This window comes from Mus caroli, unplaced genomic scaffold, assembly GCF_978045245.1.
Source record: "Mus caroli unplaced genomic scaffold, Mus_caroli_1 scaffold_13, whole genome shotgun sequence".
NCBI classification, from domain to species: domain Eukaryota; kingdom Metazoa; phylum Chordata; class Mammalia; order Rodentia; family Muridae; genus Mus; species Mus caroli.
In genome coordinates this window covers 114,371,148-114,390,383 of record NW_028227268.1, presented here as the reverse complement: position 1 = coordinate 114,390,383, position 19,236 = coordinate 114,371,148, and the positions used below count along the sequence as shown (strand labels likewise).

At 40.5% G+C, this 19,236-nt stretch overlaps 1 protein-coding gene across 9 annotated transcripts in view; it reads right to left on the bottom strand.

The window, feature by feature from the left end:
- Sun3 (Sad1 and UNC84 domain containing 3) overlaps window positions 1-19,236 on the bottom strand; it is a 30,642-nt gene that overhangs the window by 11,021 nt on the left and 385 nt on the right. Inside the window, exons 2-7 of one of the 9 annotated variants that reach the window (XM_085829113.1) lie at window positions 18,315-18,670; window positions 11,122-11,183; window positions 4,645-4,748; window positions 3,456-3,496; window positions 2,528-2,699; window positions 1,286-1,370 (exon numbers count right to left, since the gene is read on the bottom strand). In XM_085829113.1, coding sequence (XP_085685239.1) covers window positions 1,286-1,370; window positions 2,528-2,699; window positions 3,456-3,484 — 286 coding nt within the window. In that variant the 5' untranslated portion in view covers window positions 3,485-3,496; window positions 4,645-4,748; window positions 11,122-11,183; window positions 18,315-18,670. Of the gene's footprint in view, window positions 1-1,285; window positions 1,371-2,527; window positions 2,700-3,455; window positions 3,497-4,585; window positions 4,622-4,644; window positions 4,749-11,121; window positions 11,184-12,212; window positions 12,352-12,415; window positions 12,543-13,132; window positions 13,170-18,314; window positions 18,671-18,720; window positions 18,906-19,236 lie in introns of those variants that run through there. The other 8 variants (XM_085829112.1, XM_021178243.2, XM_021178241.3 and 5 more) reach the window with 8 other exon arrangements.

Sequence of the window (19,236 nt, the reverse complement as noted above, 5' to 3'; positions counted from 1 at the left end):
CATGGAAACACATCTTGGGCACCTGGTCTTTCCAGCAATATGTGCAGAAAATACACATGGGAAATATCCTTTGGTAATTACTGTAATCGTGTAACTCATTCTATTAATGCGTGTATCTTCATGACAATTACTAGACAACCTCATCAGCTATAAATGTTTTGTCTAAAAGAAAAGCTTATTCTCAAGCTCTCACTTCTGATTCAAATTCCTAATGGTTCTGCCCCTATAGAATTGGTTTTCAAATATTTGTGAAGGTTTTTGACATTTTGAAGGTGAGATCTGCTTTTTCTATGCTGATAAAACAATTAAAATACTATAGTTTTAAAAGGGGGCAAGTGGAGCCATTTGAACTTAAATCTATCTATGTATCTACCTATGTATCTATGTCTATCTACCTATCTATCTATCTATCTATCTATCTATCTATCATCTATCTTTCTATCAATCTATGTATTTATCTATGTATGTATTTATCAATGTATCTATGTATCTATCTATACATCTATGTATGTATGTATGTATGCATGTATCTATCTATCTATCTATCTATCTATCTATCTATCTATCTATCTATCTATCTATCTGTTACAATTATCACTGTGCTCAGGGCCCTTTTATACACCAGGCAAGCACTCCACCAGTCAGCTAGAGACCTAGACATAGTTTTCTTTTTAGGAAGGTTTTAAGCACACAATTTCTTTAATCAGCACGTCATTATCCATTTCTTATTGAACAATTTTTGATAATTTGTACATTTTAAGAAATTAGTCCCCTCACCAATCCTGTCTCTCACACTACCTTTCCCTCTTCCACTCTGCACTGCCCATTGACCACAGAGATTGCAATTCACAGTCCAAGAACGCTCTTGGGTTTAACTTCAACTTGAAGATGTTGAGCATATTACTTTGTAAACCACCTTTAAATATAGGCACTTAGTTAGCAATAATGCACTTAGCATCTCTGTAAGGAATGTCATTCTGGTTTATAATAATATACAGTGGTGTGTGTCTCCTACGCTTAACTACTCTCAGCCTCCTTGATTTTCCTGTGGCATCTCAGCTTTCTCTGTGGTCCTTTATGACACATGCTAATGGGTTCCTGAAAGCAAGCCATGAAACTCATTTATAGAATCTTTTTTAGAATCTAGAGTTGTTAATGTTGCCCCTTCTTGATATCATAGGGATATGTGCCATTTTCTAATAAGGAATTTTAAATGGCCTTAAATCATTCCTTTTTTTTTTTTTTTTAAACACATTCATCTTTTCAGTTTTGTTTCTGTACTTACCTGCTGACTTCAGGGCATAATCAGCCAACTGTATTTGGTCCCCTCTGAACTTTTTAAGCACATAATGTACCAAGTTTGAAATTTCCTGTAAAGATTGTAAGAACAGTTTTTTGTTATTAATCTTTGCCAACTGCTTGAACATTTACCTTCTGTTTCATGGACATGGACCTGAATTCCCTAATCTGCAGAAGTTTAACAGTGTGGACAGCTCCCAGATGCTCTCAGTGCCAGGCACTGATAAACTTAAATGTCTTGTCCACAGCTGTGTGGCAGCAACACTTCCCTGACAATGGATAGAGCTAAAGCTAGCATATGATTGAGACCATAGTCACACAGAAAGGTGGATCTGGGGGAATCTCTCTTAAGCCTGTCCCACTGAATCGTGGTACCCTCCCATGGGATGAGATAAAGCTGCCCTATGCACTGTTGTACCCTCCCATGGAATGAGATGCAGCTGCCCTCTACACTGTGGTACCCTCCCATGGGATGAGATGCAGCTGCCCTCTGCACTGTGCTACCCTCCTATGGGATGAGATAGAGCTGTATTAGGTGTGCTCCTTACTATGTCCCTCACTGATGTCCTATACTCAGCAGTAAAGACTGGAATATTCCATAATTATCTGAGAATTAGGCGGCTTACAAAGGCCAGATAATTGCTTATAACAGTAATTTTCAACCCACTTTAATGAATGTTGGGTTTTGAAGGATTCTCTTGTTCAAAAATAAGCAAGTACCCTGAGTAGGATCAACAGTTAGTTATCATCAACTAACTCAAACACTGAGCCACAATTACAAGGACAAGATAGATCCTGGAAGCAGTGGAAGGCCAGGCTTAGATTTCTACAAATTTCAAACATAGACTTGGGGAAGAGAAATTGGTAGAGGTCAAGGAGGTGGGAAAGCTCACAGGGAGGCTTCCTGCTTAAGTCTGGAGCTCACCAGAGGCATAGTTTTTAAGGGCAGAATGGAAACCTCTTGCTAGTGAGTACTTGCTATGGACACTCAAAGAGCACCATTTCTGAGTTACTGGTTGGTTATTTTGTGGGAAGTAAGTTGTATCGCAATCTAATATCCTCTCCGGAACACAGCATTGGTGGATTCCTAGGGACAGCAGTAGTAAAAGGAAGCCAATATGGGTTCCAGTGGACACAAGTTAATGCCAGTTGGTACCAAGTTGGCTGAGGAAATGGGATGAGCATCCCACAGCTGTCTCACCCCCATCCACACCCCAGCCTGCCTTGCCTCATCTAGAACGTCAGTAGTGGCCTGGTCCTGCACAGCATCTCGGTGAACAGGAAAGCTGTGATTGTGTACGCCGTCCTTCATGTCTTTAAGCAACGCCTTCAGAACATCTATTTGTTCAATTAAAAACAGAATTTCACGAAAATTGTTCTCCAAAGTCTGGCTTTCTTTCCTGTATACAGAAGAACCACAAGGTGAAAGAGGAAAGTGTTAAAGTTCCTGCCAACAGCATCAGGGCCAGCAACAGGCAAAGGGGTCAGCTAAGGGGGAGGAGAAACAGCTGTGCAGGGAAGAGAAAGCAGGGATATACACTTGTCTGCTCATTGCATTTAACTATGTAGAAACAGCAAAGTGGATGGACACTCAGAAGACAAGAGCCAGGGTAAATCCTTGCTTGACTTTATCTACACTGAGCAGAAAGGATGCAGCCATTCTCACTTGTTCTTGGTCAAGTGATTTCATACAGGTGAAGGCTAAATCCCAATGCCATCTCCTTCAAGCTGAGATGTCCTACATTTCAAGTACAGCAGAGAGAAGTGTTTTCAAGCTGTACCTGGTAATCCATTCAATGTCCATACTTGAGACTTTATTTATTTGTTTATTTATATTCCTATTTATTCATTTTTATTTGAGACAGGCTTATTAGTTGTAGCTTCAAAATCAGGATCTTGTTGTTTCAGTCTGCCGAATATTAAATTATAGGAACATGCCAGGCTCAGCTGAAAATGGTATGTTAAACAGATATGGCTTTTTGTGGTGGGTAAGAGGACATAGCCACCAAAAGAAAAAAAAATGCTCTTGACTGGCATGATCTAAAAGGTATATATAGGAAACTTATTTCAGTTTTATACATTTTCATAAAAACAAACCCCAATATTTCCATATTTGGCTTCACAGCCAATGATGGCATATATAAAATCTAACTCACTTCAAAAGTTCCTGTTGCTCCTTAGGCATGCGGAGTCTGGCCTAGAATAAAGAAGAGAAATAACTCTGAATCTTGCCTCTTTGCTCATTTGTCTTTCTTCTGAAACCACACTTTGACCCTTGAAATACATTGCAAGACATAAGTGCACCTTACATGTGTGTCTTTCCCAGCCTTCCACATTGTTACCATGTCTGAGAAGGTGGCCTATTCATACATCCAACAGAAAGTGATGTTTAATGTGAACTCCAGGATGCAAGACTTATTTGCTGTTTCTGAAAGTGGGAAAGGTAGGAATAGACAGAAAGAAGGAACAGGAAGATGGGTACCACTTGTGACTGTGAATACACATTTTTATTCCTGAGGGTGATTTAAGGATTTGGACCAGCTCTTGGTTCAAGACCAAGACCTTGAGGACCTTGAGATGTAGAAGTCATCGCAGGAAACTCTGTTGAGTTTCATGTGGTTGACCAATTGTCCAGGACCATGGTTGGTGTGCTGTTTAGATTTTTGGTAACTTGAAGCAAATTGGGAAAGGGAAACCTCCATTGGGAAAATATCTCAATCAGATTGTCAGCAAGCAGTGGGCATTTCCTTGATTAATAATTGACATGGAAGGGCTCAACCAACTGTGGGTAGTACCTACCCTGGGCAGGAGGTTCTAAGTTGTATAAGAAAGCAAACTGAGCAAACCATGGGGAGCAACCCAATAAGCAGCATTCCTCCATGACCTCTGCTTCAGCGCCTGGCTCTAGTTTCTGCCTTGAGTTCCTGCCTTGGTTCACTCAATGATGAACTGCGATGTGGAAGTATAAACCAACAAATCCTGTCTTCTCCTCATTCCAGGACAGTCAAGAGTGCTAGGAAGTGCTCATGGAATGAGGAATGGAAAAATCTCACTGAAATATCAAGAGCTTCCAGGCAAAGGAGAGCACTTTTGGCTTGACCTGGAAGGCTGGTCATAAGGAATCATTTGCCTTTCCCCCTTTTCTTGGAGCTTCTGGAGAGTGTGCAGGGGTCAGAAAGTATGGAGAATCTGTGAAGTTTCTTAGCCATAAAACCTCTTCAAAGAACCCTTTTTGCTGTAAGCTATCATCACAAAACCAAAATGAAACAATGCAAGCTGAACTTACCTTATAGCATACTCAGTTTTAAATGAGTGGTATGCAACAATAATTTAATGAAACATCACCTGGTAATTATAGAGCCGGGAGCCATATTCGGCAATGACAGTATATAATTGCCTGGGTTTTTGAGAAAACTCTGTTTCTTTAAGCCACTGATGATTTAGAAGTCCTTTAAAGAAAAGGCAAACTCTGATTAAATAACTTATTTAGAAACACAAAATACCTTATATGTTTTAATAGCCATTTCTGTGAGTGTGAAAGAGGGATTGCCTTAAATATCAGGAGTAGAAGACTGGGACTGGGACTCAACAACAGAGCATTTGCCTCTCATGTACAAACCCAGCACTGCAGAAAAAGAGGAAGCTAGGGAAATGATACAGTACACAGAGTGCATGTTGCACAGGCATGAGGTACTGAATTTGGATCCCTGGTAGCCACCTAAAAGCTGATGTGGCCACATATGTTAGAATCTCAGCTCTGCAGAGGTGGTGGTTATCTGAAACAATTGAATATCTGGAATTCTAGCTTCAGCGAGAGACCTTGTCTCAAGAAAATAAGATGGAGCTAAGTGGGGGAAGACACTGGGACATTGTTCTCTGGTTTTTGCACACGCACACAGCAGTACATATATATCTGCATACATGTACACATACATGCATACATCACACACACACACACACACACACACGCATGTACACACACACTCTCAGGTTGAGAAAGGCAAAGAGACAGGGACAGATTTTTAGGTGACTCATAGAATACCCAGTCCTCCACAGAAACCATCATAGCAGAGAGAATGAATGGTGGTGGTGGTGATGGTGGTGGTGGTGGTGGTGGTAGTGGTGGTGAGAACAGAGGGAGGAGGGAGGGACAGACAGAGGGAGGGTGAGAGAAAGAGATTGAGGCAACTGTTCTGGAATCTGATACTGGACAGCAGCAGTTCTGAGATGCAAAACAGCTTTAATCCTACAGACTGATCAGAAAGATAAAAAAAGTGAGCAGAGTCAGCCACAACTGTGGGACATTACTGAGATACACACTGTGCAGATCATATGTCCCACCCTGAAAGAGAAAGAGGAAAAAGAGGGAATACCGAAAAGAACAATGGCTGAAAGGTTTTCAGATTGATAAAAATAACAATAATAATAATAAAATCTGTCCACCAAGAAACCCAACAAATGCCAAGGAGAACAAACTTAGATTCTCCACACTGAAACATATAATCCAACTGTCAGAAGGCAAAGGCTCAGAGGAGGATTTGAAAACAGCCAGAAAGGAATGCTTCACCAAGCATGATTCTTGGCAAGATTGCCATTTGGTTTTTCATCAGAAACTGTAGAAGCGACAGAGCAACAAGGTGCTGAGAGAACTCTCGATATATTCATGATGCCAGCAAAGTACACATTTAGCAAAGTGAACTCTGCAAGTGAAGAGGGAGAAAGGGGAGAGGGACAGGGAGAGATAGGGAGAGGGGAGAGGTAGAGGGAGGGAGATGCTCAAACAAATACTGGGCATCTGTTGGACTAGTTCCTGTTTTTCAGACCAAGCAAAAGGACATTCTGTGGGCCAGCTCAATGCCATATGAAGAAACCAAGATGTCCTGTTCAGGTAACAAATATAAAAGCCAGAATTATCATAACATTAGTCAGTGTGTTAATTACTTTTCTCATCACTGGCATGGAAAAACCCAACTGAAGTAATTTACAGGAGACATTTATTTTGGCTCTGTCTTAGAGGTTGCCATCTACCACAGTAGGGCAGGTGTGGTCACTACAGCGGCACCACATATGATAATGGGAGCTTGTGGCATGGCTTGTTCACATCATAGTTGATCAGAAAGAAAAGTTCTTGGCCCAGAGCAGGATAAGCCTATAGCAGTGTTCTATATCTTCTAGCTCCATATCCCAAATGGTCAATAACCCCCTTTGTCTCTAGTTGCATATGTAGCAGAAGATGACCTAGTCGGCCATCATTGGGAGGAGAGGCCCTTGGTCTTGCAAAGATTATATGCCCCAGTACAGGGGAATGCCAGGGCCAGGAAGTGGGAGTGGGTGGGTTGGGGATCAGGGCAGGGGGAGTGTATAGGGGACTTTCGGGATAGCATTTGAAATGTAAATAAAGAAAATATCTAATAAAAATTGTCTAAAATATAATAATAATTCTTGTGGTAGCCACTAAGGAAATATTTAACATGACTGTGAGAAATATCTTCAAAACTATGTTACAACCAATTCAACACAAAGGATGATAGATACAGAAAAGTCAGAAACAAGAGGGTAGAGGACACAGAGGAAAAAATAGTGAAATGTCAGAAGAAAATCTTTTCTTGTGGATAATTAATCTAAATGTAAGTGTAAATAGGTTAAACTCTCCAAGTCAAAAGCGGTGGCACATACGTACAATCCTAGCACTTTGGAGACTCATGAAGGAAGATGAAGAGTCCAAGCCAAGGCCTGGAGAGATGGCTCAGCAGTCAAAAGCACTAGGTGCTCTTCCAGAGGACCCAGATTTGACTCCCAGCATGCACATAGCAGCTCACAACCATCTGCTACTTTAGTTCCAGGAGATATATGGCTTGCTTAACATATATAAGCCTCTGGGTTTAATCTCAACACTGGGAAACAGCAACTAATCAACATAGATGTGTGTGTGTGTGTGTGTGTGTGTGTGTGTGTGTGTATGCACACACACTGTGCTAAAGAACTATGTTACTAGAAAGTCAATCCATAAGCCTATGTTCATCAATTAGATTATTTATTCTTATTATTACTATGGCAATACTTCCAAAATCCATTTACATATTCAAAGCCATCTCAGCCACTGGCAGAACATCAGGCTTCTGGGCCAATGGGAAAGATCTAGACATGTATCTATGGCCAGTTGAACTTTTGTCAGGATCCAAGACAATTGAAAATATCTTTATGAGAGAATTATCTCTTCAGCAAATGGTGCTGGTCCAACTAGATATTCAGGTGCAAAAAAAAAAAAAAATGAATCTGGAATTGAATTGTGTACCACATAACCATGAAATGGGCCAGTGACATGAATGTCATTGCTAAGACTACAGGACTACCAGAAGAAATCAGCAAATTTTCATTGTTGGGATTTTTGCAGTGTATATCTTGATAAAATGTCATCAAAATTATAAACATTTATGAACCAAAAGATGAAGCAAAATATGAAAAGACAGTGTTCATGATGAAAGAAAGCATTTTAAAATCAAATGTCTGAGATGGGAAAATATGGTAAAAATGAACAAAAGACAAATAGATACGTATCCAGATAACACATACCCAGAACCTGTAAACCCATGCAAATCAGTCACTAGGAAAATGCACATCAAAACCACAATGGCCAGTCTGTAGCTCAATATGACTCTGGTTTAAAAGGAAAATGGTAAGGGGTGGTGACATCATAGAGAAAGTCAGACTCCCCACTTATTTCTGGTGGGAATGGAGAGTGGGGTGCTCATTGGGAAAAACTACTGCCACTTCTTTCCTGGCATCTCCACTACTAGGTATTTGCTAAGACAGAAGCTAAACTAAATGTTCAAACAAACACACATGCACATTTTTATAGCTGCACTAACCCTATGACCCAAAAAGTCTTATACCTTATAGACCTAAAGGTATGTAGTCTAAGTGTCCATCAATGGACAAATGCATTTTAAAATGTGGTTTATATAACCACAATGCAATGTTGTTAGGCCACAGAAATGAACAAAAAATGGATACACTCTGAAGCAAGGATGACCCTTTAAACATTAGGATTAATGAATACAAACATACAAAAAAAAAAAACCCTGCCATTTTGTCACATATTTGAGGTAGGTAAAGAGGCAGGATGCAGACTTGTGATGAAGAGAGAGAGAAAAAACAGGAAGCTACTGGTTTGGGATACATAGAGTTTTCTTTAAGAGCAGTGAATACATGCAGTGCCCCAATAAAGTAAATGGTTGCTTGACACAGTATACCCAATAGCACTGAATTATCATTGGAGAACAAAAACAACAGTGGCTGCTTTAATTCTTCTGAAATTTATACGCATTGACGTTTAAAGCTGAACCAGCATGTCCATTGGCAAGTTGACTACCTTGAAATTAGGAAGAGAAACAGTTTGCATCCACTATTTATAGACTTCAATGTATATCTTTAAAAGATGCCGCCGGGCGTGGTGGCGCACGCCTTTAGTCCCAGCACTCGGGAGGCAGAGGCAGGTGGATTTCTGAGTTCGAGGCCAGCCTGGTCTACAAAGTGAGTGCCAGGACAGCCAGGGCTATACAGAGAAACCCTGTCTCGAAAAAAAAAAAACAAACAAAACAAAAACAAAAATAAAAGATGCCATAGTTGTACAAGTATAGCCCAAAGGCTAAAGTGTCAAAGGCTTGATTGTCAAGTTGACAGGACAGGATGTGGTAGACTGTTGAAGAGGTGTGGCTAGGTCATTGGTGGTTAGGTCATTGGAAGCATGCCCTTGAAGGAAACATTGAGACTAGGCAGTACTGGCCTGCCAGGCAAGATGTGCTTACTGGAGCAATAGTAGCATGAAAGCTATGAGTTACTAACTACTTTCTCAATGAATTTGAGACTTGTCCACAGGAGGGAATTTCATACCTGGGACTATAATTCTAGTCAAAAGTTCATGGCTGGGGAAGTAATGGGTTCTAGGGTAAAAGTTATTAGTTTTATAGTTGTGCTGTCAAAATGCCTTCTAAATATTTATGCTTATGCCCGTAGACCTGAACTGCTCTCGACCATGCTAAGAGAAGTTTTTTTCTACAGTCAACAGCAGTCAATGGAGAGATGGTTAACTGATGAAGCAAGAATGAGAACATGAGATTGAGTGATCAGCCCTAAATCTCTGTGTAAATCCCGCAAAGGCACAGGGGATGTTGAAGAAGAGGAGGTAGCAAGCATAGAGCTGTAGGATCGGGAGGAACACTGTGAACAGCTAGCAGTCTTTTGGATATGAAGACTGCATTCATGAACTCACTGCAGTTTGAATAGGTACAAGACCTACACAAGATCAAGACAACCCAAACTCTGGCATCGATGGATGGAGTAGACAATTCACTGACTTCACCACTTGCTAAAGAACGATTGGTGTGGGTAGTTGCTAGGGGAGGGGAGCTCATTCTGCTTTGAGGACTGGTAGGTTTCCCATGCATCTTGCGGTAGGAAGGGCTCATGCCTATTTGCATATTGGCAGCACTAACTAGACTTACTGATTTTCAAATCACAAGTCATAAAGTTGGGGGTGTGGCATGAGAGAGACAGAGAGGGGACATGGGAGAAAGATGTGGTCATACTTCATTATGAACTTATGAAATTCTCAAAATAATTAAAATTTTAACTGAGTAGAACTAAAACAACATATGCACATATTAACAGGTCTTGATGAAACATATTATATATAATTAATATGTCAATAAAAGATTTTAAAAATTGAAAAAATCCCCAAGCTAAGTCACTCAAATTTAGAAAAGGTAAAATATTAGATATTTCTATGGAAAGCATATTGGTGATTCTTTCCTTTTAAATCTCTCTCTCTCTCTCTCTCTCTCTCTCTCTCCCTCTCTCTCTCCCTTCTATATATGTTGGGTGTGAGTGTGCATGTGACACAGCATGTATGTAGACATGTATGTATGTATGTAGAGGAAAATTTGATAGAGTTAGTTTCTCTTTGTGAGTCCAGAGACCAAACTCAAGTTGTCAGTTTTGGCAACAGGGGCTTTTAGCATTTGAGCCATCTCACTGGCTCCATATTAAGGATTCTTTTGTTTGTTTGGTTTGGTTTGGTTTGGTTTTTAAGAAAAGAGTTTTTCTATATAGCCCTGGCTATCCTGGAATTCACTCTGTAAACCAGTCTGGCCTTGAACTCACAGAGATCTGCCTGACTCTGACTCCCACATGCTGGTATTTAAGGCATGTGCTACCACGGCCTGGCTACGCATAGTAGAGATTCTTAATGTCTGTGCAACTTCTGTGTTCCTTTGCATGTATATTATGACTTCAAGTTTTGTGGTTTTATGGGATTCCTGTGTATAAACCTGTGTCTCTAGATCTATGTTTCTCTTGCTTTTTTTTTCTTTTGTTTTCTTTTTTTTTTTCTTTTTCGGTTTGTTTTGTCCTCTCTAGCTTATTTTATTTTTATTTTTTATTACTCTTTATTATTGTTATTACTCTTTATTTTATACTTACTTGTTTTCTAAGTAGAGATAGATAGGGCATGGAGTTTGGAAAAAGGGGAAGTGGGGAGGATCTTAGAGTTGTTAGGGAAGGGGAAGCTGTAATCAGAAGACATTGTATTAGACAAATCTATTTTAAATAAAAAAAAAAAAACTGAAATACTTCAGAAAGATAATTCCCCAAATCACCTAAGAAGAACTTATAGTACTTTAAAAGTGAGATATGAAAAGGAAAAGAAGCTTGAAGAATGTGTAGGTGGCTTCCACTGTGTCTAACATACATCAGTCCACTGCACTCTCTCTTACCACACATAGTGTACGATGCAGTTTAAGGACCATTATCACTAAGGCTTACCAACAAGAAGAAAAGTTGATATAAACACTGTACTTAGGATAATCTTCCATGATCGAGTTAACCTATGAATGACAAAGAACATTAAGAATTTAACAATGTAATCCATTGCTATTAACTTTTAACTTCGACTTTAGTCAGTACACCCAAGACAACAAACTTGATTTGTCTCACTCCTGGCTGCTCCAGATTAATTCTATGAGCTTATTTCTGGTCTGTGAACTTTGAAACTGACAGCAATTTTCATGGTAGTATATGTGCAGAGACATTTACATTCCTCCACACACATGTGACTGTGATGCTATTGGGTTCTTATTTATGGTTTTAAGTGTTTGTAAGCAAACAAAGTTTTTCTAAAAGTAAAAATTGATAAATTTACTAAATGACAAATGACTAAGGTTAAAAGAGTTCCCCAGACTTGTCCTTAAATGATAGGATTGGTATCCTTATATGAGTGGAAGAGACCAGGCTGCTGTTCATGTGCCATCTGGACATGGTGAGAAGGTCACTGTCTTTGTGACAGGCAGAGGGCCTCTACCAGAGCCATAGTCTGCTGAAGCCTTGACTTTGAGCTTCCTTGTCACCCAAAATGTGAGAAAAATCAATGTCATTTTTAGCCTTCCAGTTTCTGGCTTTTGACCATGGCCCAAGAGACAAATCCACTAAATATATCAACAAGCCCTCTTGGGTTTACAACTTCCACTCTCAAAGTGTATCTTATCTGAGCTCCATCCCTGCTTGTGAGGTATGTCTAGTTTTATACTTCTGTGAGTAGGCATATGTGGATAGCTCCATCTGTCTACCCTCTCTCGGCACTATGTTTATGAGTCCTCACACTGTGTGGTTGTGGCTTACCATTCTTATGAGTGGCAAGTGCTTTGCCACTGAGCTATATATACCCCAAGTTCCCAAATTCAACCTTAAGAAAAAAATTCTGGAGAATGAAAGGATGCTAAAGCCATTTGAGTATTCCAGGTTGCCAGGCAAAAATTGATCCTTATGAGTTAGGAAAAACCAGATGGTGATGAATTATCTGTTCCTTGTAGGTGGCAAGGAGAAGCCCTGTGTCAGAATTTCAGAAAGACCAGTGATACCTGTCCCAGCATGTCACATCATTCCACAGTGTAACTCTCAGCTTTTCATCTCTTGGCTCTGAACTAGACTTCATGAACCGAAAGGCAGGATTCTAAGAAGGTCTAAGAGAGTGACCTCATCCGGAAGTGATGTAATCTATGTGTTGATATCCTCTTTTCTCTAAAATTTACTTCTTTACTATTATGTTCAAGAGATTACTTACATTGCAAGTTAGTTGACCAAAGGGTGTCGGAAGTGAGTCTCTCACCAAACCACCTTAACAAGTATGATGTCAACTGGGCTTTGTGAACCACAGCTCACAAAGAGAACCTTAAATTCCTTGGATACAGAAACTAAGCAGCTTGCCTCCCTCTACTTGATCATGCTGAGCCACAGCCAGGGCTCAATGACGGGACTTAGACAGTACTAAACGCAACTAAGAGGAGTGTTCCTCCTCCTCCTTTCCCCTCTAAGGTAGCATTTCTCGAAACCACGGTGTGAAGAAGGCTTTACTCTCTAGTGAGTGCTGTTTAGGCATTAGTCACAGCTCTAGTGGGCTGAATTAAATCAAAATGACTGCCCTACCGTAGATTCCAAATATATGTATGTGTATATATATAATAGTGTGTGTGTGTGTGTGTGTGTGTGTGTGTGTGTGTGTGTATTCCTATTTTTTTTTTTTAACTAAAAAAAATTGGCTGTTAGGCTCTGTTCTGTGAAATTCTTTCTATGCCTTCACATAGCCTGTGGGATTCTGCCACTTAGGGCAAGTGTGCACCATGCATCAAGATTTTCGAGGCTGCTCTTCTCAAATAAGGTCACTCAGCAGCAGTCTGTTTTTATAATGGGCAGCATTGCTTCTGTGTAGGTGCTCTTTCTGTTTCCAACGGTGGCTATTACACCCTCTTCCCCCACAATAAGGGCAGAAGATTTGGCTCACCCACTAGACAAGGCTCCTTTTCTTTATGGGAAATGTGTTCTTACCAGAGGACGCATCATTATTAGCTCAGAATGTACATCAACCCCTAGGTTCTTTATTCTCAGTCAAGGGTGCAGTAAACACCTCTCTGGCCTAGTGTGCAAAGATTGACTAAGCGCTGGATAGCTCAGAGCCTGGATGAACCCGTGACCACAGAGCATGTCATCTGTATGGTTTGTTACCACTGACAAGGTTCATTCTTCCAAAAAACATGACTTCTAGGTCTTAATCTTTTCCCCTTGTCCACTGTGATTACTCAATATTCAATAGCATATGGCCGGTGTAACACAGGAAGTATTGTGGTTGGAAGCTTCAGAGGAAACTGGAAATGATTTTCTCCAAGGAGGAGGAACACATGTTGAGTTATTTTACAGGTAGACCGGCCACCAGTGTACACAATAAGCATTGGATCTCAGCAGGGGATGCTGGTGTGGCCTTATAATTCCAGAATTTAGGGCCCGAGAATTGCCATAACTTAAGGTCATCCTGGGCTATGGTGTGAGGGCCTGTCTCCAAGATCTAAAAGGAACAGATGCATGGAAATATTCTACAAAGTGACATACATTCATGTTCAGGAGTTCTTGCCCTGACAGTAGGACATTAATGCAAGATGCTGCTGGATTTTTCAGAACAATCCTGAAAGGGCTGTTCATTCTTTCTCTGCTTTAGTCTTTCACTCATTTTCTTCCCACGAGTTACAAAGAGCTCATAGAGTGGAGAACCAATTGTTTTCTCATCCTGATTTTATGAAGAAGAGAAACCCATATATATGTCTTTTGATATATATCATCTTACAGATACTTCTTGTCCAAGATCCAAACTGGAGTGAGCAAAGTTTGAAAAGTCCACTGAGGTCTGGAGAAATGGCTCAGTGGTTAAGAGCACTGACTGCTCTTCCAAAGGTCCTGAGTTCAAATCCCAGCAACCACATGGTGGCTCACAACCATCTGTAATGAGATCTGATGCCCTCTTCTGGGGTGTCTGAAGATGGCTACAGTGTGCTTACATATAATAAATAAATCTTAAAAAAAAAAAAAAAAAACAGAAAAGTCCATTGAGTCACTATTGCAACATTCTCGGTGACGCCTCACAATGGCCAACAGGTCACCACACCTGTGAATGGTACATAAGCTTGCCTGAGTGTCTCTCTGCTTCCCACCTCTTTCTACAACAGATTTCAAACCTAAGGATCAATGTAAAGATCTATGCACATGCTGCTTTGACAACAGAAAATCTGGATGCTTTGTTGTGTCCATTTCAATACTCCAAGATATCAGAAACACGATGGAAGAACCAAATCCCCAGTCTCACTCCTCTCATTTCCTCTGTAGATAAGTAACTTGAAAATTAATACTGTGACATGTTATATTTATTAATACATACATTAATATATTAATAAAAGATACTCTAGTATATTTTGTTTCAATTTCATATGTCCTGAGATATATTAACCCAGTTCAGTCATTTCACCTGCTCTTTAGTATTTTATTATATAGCAGTTCATTTGTCCATTTTCCCATAGGTGTATTCTTAATTTGTTTTCAGTGATACAAACTGTGTTTACTGCCTGTTTCTCATGTACACCAGAGCACACTTTGGGTACACATCTAGCGACAGAAATGCTGCTTGGTAGAGTGAACTGGCTTATTTGGACCATGCAACTCTAGGGTAACAATTATTTTACTGTTGGTTATGGCCTTTGGTTATATCTATTTTAAAATTTGAAGTTTTTGGACTGGTGTCATCAAGATGACTCAAGAAGATGTCCCCTGCTTGTCTATATCCCCCAAAGCCTATAGTATTTGTGGACGCTAAGGATAATGGTGCTTCTGTACTAGTTTTGGGATCTGGGAAGTTTTCAGATACCCATAGAACCCTGGACTGAAGAGGGACGTTGTGAGAGGAAAGACTCATTCCGCCCAGTGGCAGAATTACTGTGGCCCCAGCTAAAGACCCAGAAACAACTCTTCCCGTTTTAGACTTGACTGCATATACACTGTCCTCAGTTCCACCTGTGAACACAAAAGTTACCAAGGACCAAATAAGAGCTCCTTCCCCAAGACACACAGTCTACAAACAATCCCGATAATCCTGGCCACACAGGGATTGTATGGGAGATACATCAATCATATTGGCCTGGGGCAAGCATGTCAACCATCCAGCCTTCAAACCCAGCCAGGTGCAAAGCAACCTTAGCCTCTAGCAAGAAGTTATATGTTCCTGAAGACCCAGCAGCTGTCACGTTGTTTGATTAAAAATTGCTCTAGACACATTTCTATCAGCTACAGACACAACAGGGTGAAGTCTTTACTGGCTAAAATCGGTCTGTAAAGACTGGGAAAGTGATTGCTACAGCAGAGACATGAATACTGTACAAGTCTACATGGCTGACAAAAAATCAGGCAAACACGACCTCATCTGGAAAAGGTAAATGACCTCAAAGAAATTGCCTGATTAAAAAGTAATACAAATAATGAACTTAAAGAAACTTCATGAACTGCTAGAGAACACAGACAATGAGACAAATAAATAAATAAATAAATAAAACCAGAAAACCCACACTGGCAAACAAGACAATATTAAATAAATAGGCACCAAGTGACCAGAAAGCCTTGATCCAAACTTAACACTTGCAGCCTGAAGTTTCCCATAGAGAGACTCAAATAAGTTACAGATATTCCACTTGAGGCCCAGCAGGATGTCTCAGTGGGTGAAAATACTTGCCCTGCAAGCCTCATGACCTGATTTAGATTGTGGGAGCCTAGCAGGGTAGAAAGAGAAAATCGACTTCTGAAAATTGTCCTCTGTTCTCTGCACACACAGTGTGGCATGTGGACTCACACTCATTCACACTAATAATAATGAATGAAAATTAAAACTAAAAAATAAATATGAAGAAAAAGAATAGTCCGTTTGAAATGAATCAGTTTGAGGTGATAAAAGAATGAAGAGTATACAACTTTAACATATAACAACATAAACATGAATATGTACACAATGAGAGCTCCAAAGCAGAAAAGAAAAAGAGACAGATTATTTAGATAAATACCAATTGCTAATGTCCTGTATTTTGGCAGTAATTACGACATTTAGATTTGTGATGCTTCAAGGTAAAGTAATAGTGACCCTCAAAATACAACCTAGAGATATGGCAATCAAATATCAAAAAAAAAAAAAAAAAAAAGAAAAGAAAAGAAAAGAAAAAAGAAAAAAAGCGAAAGAGAGAGAAAGAGAGAGACAGAGACCTATAGACAGACAGACAGAGAAAGTAGGAAATCAAGTCATATGTGACAGTGTAAATAAACTCAGTGGACAATTTACTAAGTGGAATGAACCAGATACAGAGCCTACTCTGGCTTTGCATGTGGAATGCACAACCTCATATTTACAAAGTGGCAGTTATGAGTGGCTGAGGGGTGAGGACAAGAAGTTTAGAGAGCCTGTCAAACATCACGAGGCATCGCTAGGATGTGAGCCACGGGGAGCCAGCATGCAGCAAAGGCCTAGAGCTAACCCTGAGATCTGTCAAGATGGAAAAGGGAAGTGTTCCTTTCCTGCCACACACTAAAATGGCAACTGTGAGGCTATGGGTATGGTAGTTAGTTCAGTTGGGATAATCACTTCATAATGTACACATATACTGAATGCCATAACAACATATATAAAATGTTTGTCAGTCCTACCTCAAAAAAGGTGAAAAAGATCATAACATCGCATTTTTCTTGTTAGCAATCTTGTCTTGATCTAAGCAAAAAGACTTCAACCCACACTGAGGGGCACAGTAGAACGTGCTTACAGAAAGTGGGTCTCTCTGACAAGACTGACAACCAAAACTGTTACAAGACATAAATATATGTCAAAAGAAAGAGTTTGACCTTTAAAGTTGTTCAATTATCATTGAACAGAAAGTGGTAGAAATAAAACATCTCACTTTGGGGCTGGTAAGATGGCTCAGTGGGTAAGAGCTCTTCCAAATGTCCTGAGTTCAAATCCCAGCAACCACATGGTGGCTCACAACCACTGGTAATGAGATCTGACTCCCTCTTCTGGTGTGTCTGAAGTCAGCTACAGGGTACTTATGTATAATAATAAATCTAAGATAAAAATCTTGCTTTGTGAAATGGGACTGTACTTGTGCATTGCCTGAGCAGAGGGAGCTCTGGAGCCTGCAGCAGGAGCCAAGGACTTGTATTTAGGCCTTTTAGCTCCCTTGGAAGGCATTAGTTGGTACTCCAGGCAGGATGGAGTGCCAGAAGGCTTTGGAACTTTGGAATTTGCAATTACACACTTTTCCCTTTTCTTGAAATGCCCATAAGGAGGAAATGTCTACGTCTATCTACCAGCAAACTTAGATACTGTGAGTACAATCTGAGATTGCATGACAAGGGATAGCCCATGCTTCTAAAGCCAGAAGCCATTCTGTGGTAGGGCACATTGGAAGAAGCTTAGGAAACAAAGACATTGAGAAGTCATTCGGAACAAACTATTCTTGCGTTGTTTTCATTTGCATGTGCCTAAAGTCTTACTGATAATGGCATCTGCAAGTTCCTTCACTTCAGTAACAGGCTGTCTTTTAAAGCATTAGTACCCTTCATCATCACTCAGCTTATGAGTGAGTTCATCTTGGGAGTGTGCCAAGATCTGTTAGAATTGAGATTCAGAAAGACATGCTTTAGTCACCAGCTCCAGTTGCTATGATCAGCTATTTTTAAAAATAAACTCTTTTGATCTCATGACCCTCTGGTCAGGTGATGTCGTGACTTCCAGGAATGGAAGCACTTGCCTGTGTGGATAAGCTAAATATCTACAGACCGTGGAGGAAGCATGCTGTTCAGTACAGAGCTCTGATGACTATGTGACCGGGCAAGCTGAGTAGCTGAGATCAGTCATATGCTAGAGCTGGACGGAGCAAGCCAGGAGCTAAGTGCACACACACACACATGCACACACACATGCACACAAGCACACACACACTCCTCCTCACTCAATTGCTCAATTGTACGTTATCTGCCTTCTGCTAGATATCTAAGGCTTTACTGTGTAACAGAAGCAGGTCAGTTATTTCAAATTGTCAAATACCCACCATTTCAAAAAGGCTTTAATTTTAAAGAAAAATTTAACAAGAGGAATCCATGCTACTTACAGCCCAGCTGACGACAGAATTTCTTAGACAGCTCTAATAATTTATCCTTCACTCTTTCGGGAATGGAAAGTGAGTTGTTGTGTCCATTATTTGACCAGAGTGATGTCAAGCCTTCAGGATTAGCATGGCGCCAAAGTTTGTAGCTCCAAACTTCTTTCCGTAGATGTATGGTTAAGAGCTTTCTGAAGCAACGATGTTTGATCTCAGCTACTCAGCTTGCCCGGTCACATAGTCATCAGAGCGCTATACTAAACAGCATGCTTCCTCCACGGTCTGGAGGTACTTAGCTTATCCACACAGGCAAGTGCTTCCATTTCTGGAAGTCACAACATCACCTGACCAGAGGGTCATGATGGCTTTAAAAAGAAAAAATATTCTTCAAAAGTAAGGCATGAAGAGTATTTACCTGATAACTTTGAGTATTGACCCAGTTTGCAGAACTGTTTATTTTCTGAATCTCTCACGTGTGTCTCTGTGTTTCTTTAATGCATTTAAGCGACTCATAAGCCAATTTCTAGAACTCAGTATGAAGGCCAAGATGACCTTGAACTCTTCCTCCTGCCTGGGCATCCCAGGTGCTGGGATTACAAGCCTTTGCCAGCCTGCCCAGTTTTTTTTTTTTTTTTTTTTTTTTTTCCCCCCAAAGAAGAAACAAGTAACTCTTGCCTAGTTGAAGTTACTACAGTTCCTGTGAGACCTAAGGGAAGGGTCACACTGTTCTGGGAGCATTTAGGCATGGCTCCGCCCTCATACCCCGCCCCACCGCGCAAGGCAGAGGCAGAGGCAGAGGGCGGGCGACAGACGTCTATTCTCTGCTCCTATTGGCTTCGGGCACACGCGCCACACACGCTGGTTGGCCGCCTGGCCGTTGCCCTGGAGACGCGTGCTACTGTGTTTCCGCGTCTCTCTAAGAGTTTGGAGT